At 46.7% G+C, this 14738-nt stretch overlaps 1 protein-coding gene and 1 long non-coding RNA gene across 2 annotated transcripts in view; one reads left to right on the forward strand and one right to left on the reverse strand.

Moving 5' to 3' along the window:
• The window catches only part of atrnl1a (attractin-like 1a), a 287103-nt gene that overhangs the window by 204486 nt on the left and 67879 nt on the right, over window positions 1-14738 (reverse strand). The window contains 2 exon segments of the mRNA XM_032542162.1: window positions 769-980; window positions 8243-8327. Coding sequence (XP_032398053.1) covers window positions 769-980; window positions 8243-8327 — 297 coding nt within the window.
• Window positions 7000-14738, forward strand: part of LOC116705771 (uncharacterized) — an 18722-nt gene continuing 10983 nt past the window's right edge. Inside the window, exon 1 of the long non-coding RNA XR_004336031.1 lies at window positions 7000-7115. This is a non-coding gene — a long non-coding RNA (uncharacterized LOC116705771). The remainder of the gene's footprint in view (window positions 7116-14738) is intronic.

Genomic DNA, 14738 nt, shown 5'->3' on the forward strand with positions numbered 1-14738 from the left:
GAGCTGCAGCAATGTGCAGTACAACAGAAATGTGGTGTTTTTTGAAAATTAAACCACATAAATCTATTCTGGTACAGCCTCTAAATACAATTATGAACCTGAAAATGGGCATAATATGAACCTTTTTAAAGAACCTTGGGTGCTCTGTCAGGTTGGTTTAACTTTAGATTGATTTGAAAGGTCTACCCTCGATTATCTTATATTGACTTGATGTTCACTGTTATGGGTTATGATATAACATGTATGTAAAGTATAGACAATTTGTAGTAAATATTAAATTAAACATAAAAAATACACTGGTGTGGTCATTTAAAACTGTCAACCCATGTGTACTGTTGTTTTATTTTAAACTGACACTACAATCTTTAGCGTGATCACTTTTTATTTTGAACCCGTAGTGAGCAGTATGAAGCAGAATACCTGGAAAAGCTACACCATCTAAATCTGGCAGAGACAGATGAGGAGGGGGAAGAGGATGGGGGATCGGACTGAACCTAATTACTTCAAAATGAGGTAATTGTTGCAGCATTGACCTTCTGTTCCCATAATTACGGTATGCAAACAAACATCAGAAGCCAAATCCTTCAGAATAATTATTATTCTCGTGAAAAATATGGTCTTTTGGGAGCAACACTTGCAGTACATGTGCAGTACATTTCAGGCAAAATATGTTGACATGACAGGGAAAATAATTAGGGAGAAAATAAAGAAAGAGAGAAAGAAAGAGCAAAGAATCAGCTGGAAAGACAGGGCCCCAGTGTAACGTACCAGGTCTCGCAGGGCAAAAAGGAGCAGGGATAATGTGCTCGGCTTCTTTTGGCTCCCAGGGGACACATCTACTTTTGACCCAATGGCAGCGAAGGCCCGGCCCAGCAGCAGCACACTTAGCTGGGTTAGAAAAGGCCTGGCAGGACGGAGGGGTGTAGGCCAGCACATCGTTCAGAAGGAGGCCTGAAAACCCTCCAAAGATGTACATGGAGCTGAAGAAGATACAGAGAGGATTATAGAGAATCACAGGGTGCAACAGAAACCTATACAGACAGCTGTGGAAGGAAGCAGCATAGCAAAAGTTACAGCGAGATAGTGTTAGTCTTAAAGGTCCCATGACCTGGTGCTCTTTGGATGCTTATATAGGGACCTTAGTGGTCCCCTAATACTGTATCTGAAGTCTCTTTTATATTGACCTTAGTGTCCCGAATACGTATAGGAAGTCTCTTTCAGATAGACCTTCGTGATTCCTAATGACTGTGTATGAGAGTCTTCTTTTATAGTGACACTTAGTGGTCAATAAGAACTGTATCTGAAGCTCTTATATAAGACCTTATGGGAAGAAGAAGGGAAGGGGAGGGTGGGGGGAGGGGGAGGGGGTGGGGTGGGACGAGGGGGGAGGAGGGGGCAGACGCGTGGGAGTGATAGTAGGGAGAGGAGGGGTAGGCGGGGGGGGAGGGCGGGGGGGGGGGTAAAAGGGCGGGTGGGGAGAGGGAAGGCGGGGTGTGGGTGGTGGGGGGGGGGGAGTACAAGAGGGGGGGAGGGCGAGAGGAGGGGGGGGGTAAGGATGGGGACGCGGGAAAGGGGAAGGGAAGGGGGATGCGGGAGGGGTGAAAGGGAACAGGAACGGGGGGGGGGGGGGGGTGGAGCGTCATGAGTGGTGGGCGGAGATGTGAAGGGGGGGGTGGTGATGTGGGGGGGGACAAGTAAGGAGGGGGTGGTGGAAAGGGGGGGACGGGGAAGGGGGCGAGGGAGGGTGGGGGGTAGGGGGGGGGGGGGATGGGAAGGGGGAATCGGGGGGGGTGGGAGCTGATCAACAATTGGAGGGGCTTTAGGGGGCTCTTGGCTCTAAGTGCCGGTTGTTGAGGGAAGTTAGGGCACTGGGGCAAGGGGGGGGGGATGAAGAGGGGCGTCGGGCGTTTGAAGGTCAATGGGAGTATAGTGCGGAACCCGTGGAGGGGGGGAATCGAGGGATCACGAGGTGGGATGGGGGGAACGGAGAGCCGGAAGGGGGGGCAAGTGGGGGAGATCATCCAGGTCAGGAAGGGCGGGGCGTACGCTATAAGTGAGGGGTGGGTGAGGGCTTGGGGGGGCTTTTTCGTAAGTTTTTACGGCTTTTTAAATTTTTAAATTAAATTAAGAATTATGCCAGGTACTAATTTCTGATTTTCACTTTTTTGCTGTTTAAAGTGTTTATTTCAATTTTCTTGAATGTGATTTGTCGTGAGACATTATTCCTGTTTGTTGTTGTGTAATATTTCCCCATATTATTATGAATGGGGACACAACTATCGAATCTTTTTTTTTGTTCTGGCAGGAGGGGGGGGGAGGGGGGGGGGGGGGGGAAGCGGGGGGGGGAGAATGGCAAGGGGGGGGGGGGGGGAGGGGGGGGGAAAAAAGGGGCAGGGGGGGAAAGGGGGGGGGAAGAAGGGGGGCAAGAACAGGGGGGAAAGGGTGGGGGAAGTGGGGGAGGGGGGGGCGAGGGCGGGGGAGTCCGGGCGAGGGGCGGGGGCGAGAGGGGGGGGGAGGGGGGTGGGGGGAAGGTAGCGGCGGGGGGGCGGGGGGGAGCCAGGCGGAAGAAAATGGAGGGGGATGGGCAAGGAGAAAGAGGCAGGGGCGGGAGGGGGGCCATGGGTGGGAGGAACGGAACCAGGGGGGAGGGCGTGGGTACGGGGGGGCAGGGGGAACAAAGCCCGAGGTGGGGGGGGGGGGGGAGGGGTGGGGCGGGGGACAGCGGGGGCCAGGCTGGGGGGAGGTGGGGGGCCCGGGAGGGACACAGGGGCTTGCGGGCGGGAGGAAGAGGAAGTGGAGGAGGAGAGCAAGGTGGGAGGGGAGGGGGGGGGGTCGGGAATAGGCGGGCGGGGGCGGGGGGAGGGGGTGGGAAGGCAGGGGCGAAAAGGGGGCAGAACAGGACGGGAAAGGGGGGGGGAGCGGGGAGAAGGGGAGACAGGGGGGGGGAAGGAACGGGGGAAGTGGGCGATGGCGGGGGGCGAGGGCCAAGGGGGGGGGGGTAGAGCAAGGGGGATGGGAGGAAGGGAGGGGGGGGGGGGGGGCGAAATGGGGAGGGGGGGGGGGGGGGAGAGAGGGGGGGGGGGGGGGGGAGGGAAGGGAGGGAGGGAACGGGGGGGGCAACGGGGAGGGTGGGGGGGGGGGGGGGGTGGGAAAAGGGGCGGGTGGGCAGGGAGTGGGGGGAGGGGAGAGAGGGGGGGGCGAGTGTACGGGGAGGGCAGGACGGGGGAGGGGAGAGAAAGGGCGAGGGGTTGAAGAAGGGGCACCGGGTTAAGGGGGGGAGGACAGGAGGGGGATGGAACGGGGCCATACGTGAGGAGGGGGGGGTGGCTGGGGATAAGAGCGCGGAAGGGTGTGGGGGAGGGGGGAGCGAGGGGGAAGGAGAGGAAGGGAGGGCAGAGGGGGGGGGGGAGGAGGCGAGGAAGCGGGAGGGGGGGGGAGGGAGGGGGGGAAAGGGGGGGAGCGAAAGAGAGTAATGGGGAGGTGGGGGAAGCAAACGGGGAGAAAGGCAAGGCAGAACGGGGAAGGGGAGGAAAAAAAGAATGCAGGGGGGGGGGGCAGGGGGGGATAGGGGCGGAAGGCGGGGAGGCAAAATGGGGAGGGGAGGGGAGGGTGTGGAGGCAGGGGATTGCCGGACCCGAAGGTGGAACTAGGGGGGACGCCGCCACCGGTCGCGGGGATGGGACTGCACGAAAGGGTTGGGCGAAAGGTGCAGGAAGGCGAAGGGGAGGGGGCGGGGGGGCGATGGAAGTGAAGGGGCGAGGGGGGGAGGTGAGCAGGGGCACCGGGAGGGCGCGGGGGGGGGGGGGCGACCCAGTAAACATGGGACGTTAGGGTGGAGGGACGGAGGGGGTGGGCCCGGGAGGGAAGCAGGGGGCAGGGGGGGGGGCGGGGCGAGCGGGGGACGGGGGCCGTCGGAGGGGGAGGACGGATACCGTGGGGGGGCTGCGGTGTTGAGCTGGGGGACTGGGGGGTGTGGCGGGCCTCTATGGAAAGAGGGGGGCTGGAAGGAGCCGGGTTGAGGAAGCAGCCAGGGACGGACGAGAGAGAGGTGGCAGCGGAGGGGGGTGCAGGGGGTTCTGTTGCGAAAGGTTTTTCGAGCTTCTGCTCGGCCGTTTTCTTTTCTTGTTTGTGCGGTGTTGCTCGAAAGTCTCGCGGCCTCTAGGGTAACCTGTATTCTTGGTGGGTGGTTTGCCTGCTGAATGGCTATGGGTTGATCCGAGAGCTTGAGCAAAAACGAAGAGAGAGGGGGTTACGGGGTTGCGGGGGTGACAATTTTCTAGCAGGGAGGCGGCTGGAAAGGTTCGCTGTGGGGTGGGGCAGCGGGAGGTTCGCCCCAGTGGCACGAATGCGAGCTCCCAGGCGGGGCGCTGGTGCGGGGTAACGGAGGGCGTATTGGCCGGCTTGTTGTGGGGTGGTTCTTATCGCGGCGCGGTCTGTCCGTTTTTTTTGTCATTCATATATTATCATTCTTTCGCCGTTTTCTTCCTTCAGTCTTATTTTTTTTTTCTTTTTTGGCTCACCCCCCCCTCAGGCGGAGGACAAGGAGGCGCCAATGGCGAGACGGACGCTTGTTTCTCCCCCGCGCCTCCCTTGTTTGCGGGTGCCCCCGGGAGAGCGCGAGGCGATCCGTTTCGGGTTAATGTTCTTCTTTGCTTACCTATTGTTATTTCTATTATTCATGTAAATTTCGCTCATAACATGCTCCAGGCAATAGGAGTCGAGATATGTAGAAAGAATTCTATAGACCTTAGTGGTCCCCTAGATACTGTATCTGAAATCTCTTTATATAGACCTAGTGGTCCCCTAATACGTACTGAATCTCTTTATATAGACCTTAGCGGTCCCTAATACTGTATCTGAATCTCTTTTATATAGACCTTAGTGGTCCCCTATACTGTATCTGAAGTCTCTTTTATATAGACCTTAGGGTCCCCTAATACTGTATCTGAAGTCTCTTATATAGACCTTAGTGGTCCCCTATGTATCTGAAATCCTTTTATATAGACCTTAGCGGTCCCCTAATACTGTATCGAGTATCTTTATATAGACCTTAGTGGTCCCCTAATACTCTATCTGAAGTCTCTTTATATAGACCTTAGTGGTCCCCTAAACTGGATCTGAAGTCTCTTTTATATAGACCTTAGTGGTCCCTAATACTGGATCTGAAGTCTCTTTCCCAAAATTCAGCCTTGGAGCAGAATTCCAGCCCCTAGAGCCAGTCCCACAATGAGCTTTCCTTAGTATGTGCCATTTCTGTGTCTGTAGCTTTTGAGGAAGAAAGAGGGGGGGAGGGGGTCATGCATTTTCATGCTATGGGACCTTTAACCCTTGTGGTGTCTTCCCATCGACCAGCAACTTTGCGTTTTTCCGGGATGAAATTTCAACATTTTGTCGTTCTTTTTCAGCACTTTCTTGATGTTTTTGTCAATTTTGTTCCCATTTTTTTGTCACTTTTTAACATTTTTTAAATTATGTTTGAGTAAATTTTCGGGTAGGGAGTGAGTCCTTACCCCAAGTGAAGGAGTTTAAGTACCTTGGGGTCTTGCTCGCTGGAGTGAGGACGGACCATTGGAGCGTGGAGGGGATTAGGTCGGAAATCGCGACTTACGCATGCCGTGTGCGCGGTAGTTTACTATTCGAGGTTATTGACGAACACCGATTGTGGATGAAAAGAGCGCTGAGCCAGAACTGGCACCAATGCAGTACCGCGATCTACCAGGGATATTTTCCGTTGCGTAACCGCCCTCCCGCACCATACCGGTATGGTCATGATGCTACGCGCTGGGTCAAGGGATGAAGACCAGCCGAAAGCCCAACCAAGATCAAACTCGCCTCCCTCTGGCTACAAGCTGCACCACCCTCCACCTTACCCTGAAATGGGTTTCTCTAGGAGGGCGGCTCCCCGGAGGCGTTCACTTAGTAGATAGAGGATTGGAGAGCACGTCATCCGAGCAGGAGCCGCGGAGACGTAGAGCCGCTGCTCCTCGAGGTAGGAAAAGGCCAACAGACAGTTGAGGGGGGTCGCGGGGGACATCTAAGAGCTATTCAGGATTTGTTCAGCTGGGCGCCTCCCTAGGGAGGGTAGTGTATCCAGGCACGGCAGCTGGGAGGAAGGACCCCCGGGGAAGACCCAGGACTAGGTGGAGAGTATTTATGCTCAAACCGGCTATGAACGCTGTCGGAGTTTCAGCACAAGTCGGTAGCTGGTTGATGGGGTCCGGGAAGGGAAGTTTGGGGTCCCCTACTGGAGCTGCTGCCCCCGAGACCTGATACCGGATAAGCGGTCGAAGATGGATGGATGGATGGATAAATTTTAACAATTTTTTGTCAATTTTTCTGATTCTTTTGGTCACTTTTTTAGCGTTTAAAAAAATAGTTGTTGTTGATTTTTTTTCCTGCGTTTTTGTACTTTTTTCAACCATTGTCCCTTTTTTCTACGTTCTTTTGTCATAGTTCTGATATGGAAAGTTTTTGTAAACGGGTTAAATTTGACCCGAGGACAACAGGAGGATTAAAGAGACAAGACATGCCTGCAGAGATGAAGAAATGTTAGGACAGCAGGAGATTCTTTCAAACATAAAGCTGAACTTTCGGTTTGGGGAGAGAGAAAAAAAGAATTCAAGCTGGCCTTTTGAAGTTCAAAGCTGGCATTTCTGTGCTCAAAGCTGACTTTCTGGTGAGTAAATGGGGTTAAAGGGTCAGACCATTATTTCTGAGATAAGCAATAAGTTGCTCTGCATCGTGATGGAACTCTCTGAGCTAACATTTTACATTTTTGTAAGTGTTGTCATTTAAAGTTTTGAACAAATGTTTTTTTTTGTATTTAACCTGCATAATAAATCCTGTATTGTTTGATTCTAGAGGACTGATGTTCACGGATGATGTTTAAAGGGCCCAGATTATGAAAAAAAAATCCATGCTGTTTTGAACGAGCTACAGGTTTCTGAATGTGTCCTCTGTCTTCAGTCTCCGGGCGAGTTGTACAACATCTGCACAATCTTGCCTTGGACTACTGAAGTTGTAGAAACAAACAGCTGGATGATGTGATCCTTACCTAGCTACTGCAAATGTGCGCCTCCAAATAAAGATGGTAAAGAAGTGAGATGTCTCACTCTGTTACGGAGCCCCCAAGACATTGACATTGAGGGAAGAAAAAAATAAACGAAAAAAATATAGAAATTTCTTAGCAATCACTTTTGCGAGATCTTGACTTTGACATGAAAAAAAGAAAGAATGATATGATGAATGAAACCATGTAAACGTATCCTGGTACAACTTCAAAATGCAATTATGAACCTGAAAATGAACAGAATATGGGCGCTTTAAGAAAATAAGTCTGTTACCAGACTACATTGTAGAAGCTCTGAGAAACCTTTGTGATGTCAGGTCATCTAGATTTGGACAGTTTTTCATGAAGCTAAGAAAGTCGTTGTCTGAGGACGGCAGGGTGCTGAGAGCTTGTTTATTTTGTCCTGTCAAACTGTCTCACACAGGTCTTTTTGATTTGAAAGTGGCAGTGTGAAGGCTTGCAGGCTGAAAATACGGCAATCCAAAAACACATTCAAATCCTTTTAGAAACCACAGCGCCAGAATGGAAGGAGTGGATTTGCCAACTTTTGATACAGACTCAAAAACTGCAAAGGTATTAATAGAGCATAGATACTAAAGAGAAATGCATGGTGCATATGTACACAGTTTCTATAGAAGCTGTGAAGAAAGTTACTGGGAGACTGAAGCGAAGGAAACAACCACGTATAGGCGAGAAGAGGTGAGGTGGCAGAGACACAGCCCAAGGTTCTCAACAGAGTTTCAGAGAAGTCAGCAGAGGGGGAAGTGACAAGAGAAGTGTAAACTGGAACTAAATATAACATGGAGACAAAGAGATCAATCCATCAACAATCCACACAACCAGTGGAAGGGAAAAGCTGAGAAGAAAGTCAACCGAGACTCTCGGTGCTTCCAAAATGAGGACACTGCAGGAAGACATCAAGGAAATGTAACAATGTGCAGGAATAATGCATCATGAATAGATTGGTTGTATTTGCATATATACAATTGAGTCGTTTAGTGGATCACTTTGAGCATCAGTGTTTGCAAATACACTGCTTAAAATGCCCTTAGGCAAGGTTATACCTAAGGCAATCTCTAGAAAATTCAGATGTGCAGCTATTCTCCTGAAGGGAGCAGTGTTTCCCACATGGAGTTCAGCAGAAACGATGAACTATGTAGGGAGGGAACTCACCCGTTGCTAACCACGGCAGAATGTCCGAAGCGGTTGGCGTCCCGGTGCAGCCCAGGTCTGGGGAGGACAGTCCATTCATCACAAGCTGAAGAGAAGCACACACATACACACAATATATTAGCGTTGTGTGTTTTAGAGATGCAAAGACTAACTGATTGGTTGTCAACTATTTAATGAATCACCAGCTATTTTGATAATGAATCGGTTTGAGTCCTTTTTTGATGCAAAAAGTAAAATGTTCTTTGATTAAAGCTTCTTCAATGTGAATCTTTTCCGGTTTCTAGTTCCTTCTCTCCTCTGTGACAGTAAATTGAATATCGTTAAGTTGTGGACAAAACAAGACACTTGAGGACGTCACAATGATCTTTGGGAAACACTGACTGACATTTTTCACAATTTTTTAACAATTTATAGACCGAACAGCTGAATAATTAATAGAGAAAGTAATCAACAGATTAACTGACAATGAAAACAATCATAAGTTGCATCCCTTGTGTGTTTGTGAGTCTAAAGTTTGAGTCAAGAAGAAAAAGCAAGAAAGTTCTAATCTAAGAAAATAACTGAAAAAGCACAGGTGAGTCCGTGATTCTAAACTGACCACATAAGACAAAGCAAGGCAGCTTTATTCGTATAGCACATATCAGCAACAGGGCAATTCAAAGTGCTTTACATAAAAACAACTAAAAGAAAAGTTAAAAAACAGGTAAAATATGAGAAAAAAGTTACAATGCAGTATGAGAAATTAAACATTAGAGAGCAGTAAAAAAAACAGCTAAAAATAGAAAAGCAGATAACAATGTGACTTCAGTATCCAAAGTGAACAATTTATTAAAGAAAGGCAACATAAAAATAAAGGTCTTCAGCCTTGAGTTAAAAGAAGTGAGAGATTGCTGCAGACCTGCAGTTTGTTCCAGATTTGTGGAGCATAAAATCAAAACAAGTATACTGATAATCATTATCCATCTTTTACAAATATTTTGGCTACTGTGGTTAAACACAGTATTTATAATGCTAATTCAAATCTTGATAAGAACTACTGTGTCCTGTGAATGCTGCGTCCTGACATTACATTTATGACGACACTTTTACAAAGTTGCAAGCGCACTATCGTCTAAAATATCATCGTACACTGTAGCATTACAATTTCCCATAACTGTAACTAATGAAAAACAACCTCAGACAAAAAATACACAAGTGCCATTTGATATTTTTTACGTCTTATTTTGACATGAAACAGGAAGTCGGAATAGAGTGATGAGACACTTCATTGCTCCATCTCTCCGTTTTGTTTTTTTTAGAATAAGGACCTCAGTTATTGCTTGTGAGAAGAAGGAACAGAGGAGGATGACCCACAATTCAACCCCCTTCCTTAACTTCATCCCAAAGAATAAGAACTCATTATCCTAACCTTTTCACAATAAATGATGGTGATATGGAGACGATAGGGCCGATAATCTGGGAGATGACTTCATAAAGCACTTCATACCACCTGATATCCCCATAAAGCCCATTTCTCTCTGTCTCTCTCTCTCTGTCTCTCTCTCTCTCTCTCTCTCTGTCTCTCTCTCTCTCTCTCTCTCTCTCTCTCTCTCTCTCTCTCTCTCTCCATTGAAGCTATCAGCTCTGAGTATTTTACTATTTGGATTTTACAACTCTCTGATGTTTTAATGAGCCCTACGTGCTCCCATTATGTGCATACGGGAATACCTGTGTGTGTGTGTGTGTGTGTGTGTGTGTGTGTGTGTGTGTGTGGTGTGGGGTCTGTAGTGTGTTAGTGTAAATGTGCCATTAGCCAGATGAGCCTTCCCTGAACGAACTCGGAGAGCGGGAAAGTTGGGGACTTGGGTACGCCAGGTTGCTAACGACCTCGTTAAGCGGTGTGCTAATTGGTTGCACTTGTTTAAGAGTGAGGGATGCGGCAGAGGACACGGTGAGAGCACTAGAATGAATGGGGGGGGGGGGGGGGGGGGGGGGGGTCATTCTAATCAGTACCAGACAATGGGTTCATCATAGCAGAGGTTAAAGGTCAATGTATAAATATGTCAACTAGAGTGAAGCTAGCCTCGCTTGATAGCATCCACACAGCATTCTGGGATGGGATGACGATCACAATCGTCATGGGCGACACTAAGCGCTGCAAGAAGCCGCTGCCAAATAGCCTCGGGAAAGAACATGTTGTGGTGGAACATGTTTTTGTTAAAAGTTTGTTTTAGTTTAGTACCTCAGATTGGACAGATAGTCTAGCTAGCTGTCTGGATTTACCCTGCAGAGATCTGAGGACCAGGTAACCATAGTCCTCAGATGGACAGATAGTCTAGCTAGCTGTCTGGATTTACCTGCAGAGTCTGAGGAACAGGTAACCATAGTCCTCAGATTGGACAGATAGTTAGCTAGCGTCTGGTTTACCTGCCGAGATCTGAGGACCAGGTAACCATAGTCCCCAGAAATCCACCAGAGGTTAGAACACCAACACAAAGAAAGTGGAAGGTAACAGACATCCGGCCGAAAATAAGGGGACATCTGGTGGATCTTCAGGCGTCAACGGAGCAATCCCCTTAGTGAATCGTTGTCGATACAGACTACCATCTAACCATAGTGATCAGACATCTACCTGAGTTTAAAATTCCAACACAGAGAAAGCAAGATGAAATTGCATCACCAGAGCAATCCCGTAAGTGGAACATCGAGGATATAGACTAGAGTGACGCTTGTAGATACACGATCCTTGCATGCGCAGTTGATAATTGTGTTTTACGTCGACTTCCAAAACTGCAAAATCTGTTCCACGCTTGCGCGCAAAAAAAAGGCTGAGAAGTTTGTTCTTTATGTTTTGGATCAGTGACAACAAATCTTCATTTAAATATCTTTATTAAAAACATTACTCCAAACTAACTTTGTGAACTACTAAAAAGTGTGGATTACATCTCGAGCAATTGTGAACTACAAAACAAGCTGTAAGCTGTGTACAGGGCAGCGTGAGGTTACAGTCGTTTCAGCAGACGTTGCAGTTGGGTTTAGCTGCCAAAAAGTTAACAGTCCTGCTACAACAACAGTTACGATTAGGCACCAAAACAACTAGTTACGATTTGAAAAAAGATTGTAGTTTGGGTGAAAACACCCAGTCTCATTAAGTAGTACTCCAAGGACACAGACACCCGTTTTCTCTGTGAAAGTCTTGTGTTTTGACCCATCTATCCACCTGGACCTCCTCCCTACCTACTTAGAGCTTCATGCCATAATACAGCAGAAGTCAATATTGTACTCTTTATTTTTAGACTGATGTAATAATTCATACTGAAGAACCAGCCTTCAAAAGTTGACAATAACAACACATGTTGGATACTATGACAAGGTTCTGAAGAAGGTAAGCTTAAACAACCTAGCAAACGTTCACTATTTTGAATTCAGCCTGGAGATTTAAATATGCGATACCATATGTGGAATCTATTTCTGTAGCTAGAACTCTAGTTTTGTCAGCTGTCCTTTAATATAACCTGTAAGGCCCTGTGTCACATTCTCACCTCTACTTAGGTGTGCTGCTGTGTGACACATATAAACCACATGGAGAATGTGGTGTTAATATGCTTTAAATAGTTTTCCCTTCTGAAACTTACAAATAAAATCTGTTTAAATAGTGCTGGAAAGTCACACAACGCTGTTGTTTTCCTTAAAATCAGCCCCAGTTGTCTTAACTGTGGAGACTGGCTAGCCTCTTTTTAGAGTTCAGTATTAGAAGTATTTAGTTTCACAGTATTATTATTTAAATGTAATGTTTTCTTTAGAATGCTACTATTCTGTGGTGTTTGGCTCCATACCATTAATAAGTCATGTTGGTAATATTGAGGTTATGGAGGGTCTAAATAGTCAGAGGAAGGTTTTATGTTCTGATTTTGATGTGTAACTTTCTACATAACAATAGTTCATTTTAAGGATTTTCAATCAAAGACGGAGAGAGCATCATAGCACCGAGACCACACTAGTAATAATTATAAATGACCTTCTAATTGCTTCAGACAAAGGACTTGTCTCTGTATTTGTCTTATTAGATCTGAGTGCTGCATTCAACATTATTCACCATAAAATCATATCACAGGAACCTTTTTATGGCAATGAAACAAATCACACTTAAGTACTTTTCATTAGACAGATCTCAGTTTGTTAACAGTAAATCCTCCATGCACGCTATAGTTATGGTGTTCCACAAGGCTCTCTGCTTGGACCAATTTTATTCACCTTATATGTGCTTACTCTTGGCAATATTATTAGGAAACTCTCAATAAACTTTTACTGTTATGTTGATGGCATCCAATTATATCTATCACTAAATCCAGAAGAATCTTGAATCTCTTGCTTTCCTTAAATTGTAACATGATCTTCCCTTTAAATATTTATTTAGCATAGGCACATTATTTTACAATGATGTTGTTTCCATGAGCAATTGTAAAAGAAGTGACTCATTTCCAGTGTAACATTGAACTTATTGCAGAATCATCCAATATTAACATTATGTGTGATAATAGGGTTATAAGCCCTGCAGTTCAGTAAAATGTGTTTACTTAGACAGAATGAAGCTGGTAGATCTAATTTAAATGAAGCTGTGGTACTTTGAGACTGCACATAATGCAGCAATGTAGAGTATGTGCTTGTTAAATGTTGCATGTCACATAATATTTGTCATATAAAGAAAGAACTTGCTGCTTCTAATTTGTTTATATAAATCAAGAGCCCTGTTGCAATAGTGAAGTTTTAAAAGAACCACAACACCTGACCTCCAACGACAGCTATACGCTTCTACATCTAAATAAAAAAAGTAGCTTTTGATTTCATCTTCTGTCCGTACAGGACACAGACACCCAACCGGCCTTAGAGTGAAGCTTGCAAATTGTTCACCAAAGAACTGCAGGCTCAACAGATACGTATCAGCCATCATCCACACAGACACACACGTCAACACGGATTTTAATTTCCTCTCAGGATATGAGAAAATCTGTGTTAATAATGCATGGTGGGACAGAGAGAGAAATCATGAGACCGGATCGAAGCTGGCAGGCGGGCTGGGCTGATTGACAGCTTGATCTGATCTGCACTAATGGAGGACTTGATGGAGAAGGGCGGGAGGAGGAGCAGGAGGATTGAATGGCAGCGTCCAATATATCATGCTCCTCCAATATATCATGGCTCCGAACGTCTTCCAAACAGGCCTCCAGTCTGCCCTGGGCTTTTCACTGGGCTGTCCCATGCGTGCAGCAGACAGTGGTGGTGGATGTGTGCCTGGGATGTGTCAAGTTGGAGAGGACCGCGTTTTTAATCAGAGTTCATTTTCCCTCCAAATCTAATTAGAAGTGTGAGGGTTGAGGGGAGGATGAGAGAGCTGGAGGGTGAGTGGGAGAATTAAATCCAAATGAAAAGTGCCTTCCACGTCGAACTGAATGTACAGCAGAAGAGCAGGAGAAGCTAATAACGCTGCGTCGCCCCTCCAAGGTTAGCGCGGCAAAACAAAAACAAATTAGTGCTCGAAAACCTCTCCGCTCGCAGTGAGCGCGGCGGCAAGGACCGGAGGAACGGAAGATTAAATAAAGACGAAACAAGGAATGGAGAGAAGTGGCTTCCACAGGTGGAACTAATTAATTATCTCCTAAATAGAAAAAGGAGAAGAAATGAAAGGAAGACAAAGAGAAGGAGAGGAGGTAACAAGTGAGGAAAGGAAAAGTAAGAAGGGGAAAAAAAGGACAGAAAAACAGCATGATGAGAGATGAGAGGTGAGAAAAGGAGAAGAGAGGGGAGGAACACTGTAAATAATGACTATAAAATCTACAGTTATTTCCTTTAGATTTCACAGTAACACAACTGTATATGATTTTTGCAGTAGAAAGTATTATTGTAAAAAATAGCCACTATAGTACTGTAAATAGTACAGTAAACTACTGTATTTGTACTTTTTCATCTTAGGTTGTGTTTAATTGCTTTGTATTTTACAGTGACTACATAAAATACTGTAAATGGAAGTACTTTACTGTAAAATTTTACGTTTGTTACAGTGAAGAAAAAGGGAAAATGGTGGAGATGAAGGGGGGCCACATGAAAAGGAAAAAAGAAAAGGAGAAGAGACAAGAAGTTAAACAAGAAAAAAAACATAAGCAGGGGATCAAAGAAAATTTTAATTACTGACACACTACACTGATGTGGTTATAATGCTACAAGACCATATCCACAACGTTCCACTTCTTTCAGATGGCGCTGTGGAGGAGGTTTTGACAATGTAAGGCTATAATGCTACTAACACACTGCTGAACTTTCTCAATAAAAGAGGAGAGACTGACAGAGAATGCATTTAACACTGACTGCCAGATGTTCCTCACACATCAGCGGCCCTGTGGCAGGAGCATGGCTGGCACAGAGACGGAGGTGATTCCATGGGGAGGCACCACGCGCTGACAAATGACACCGCCCTGCTGACTGGGCTGCAGATGCATGTGTGTATATATATATATATATA

Source organism: Etheostoma spectabile, chromosome 17, assembly GCF_008692095.1.
Source record: "Etheostoma spectabile isolate EspeVRDwgs_2016 chromosome 17, UIUC_Espe_1.0, whole genome shotgun sequence".
NCBI classification, from domain to species: Eukaryota; Metazoa; Chordata; class Actinopteri; order Perciformes; family Percidae; genus Etheostoma; species Etheostoma spectabile.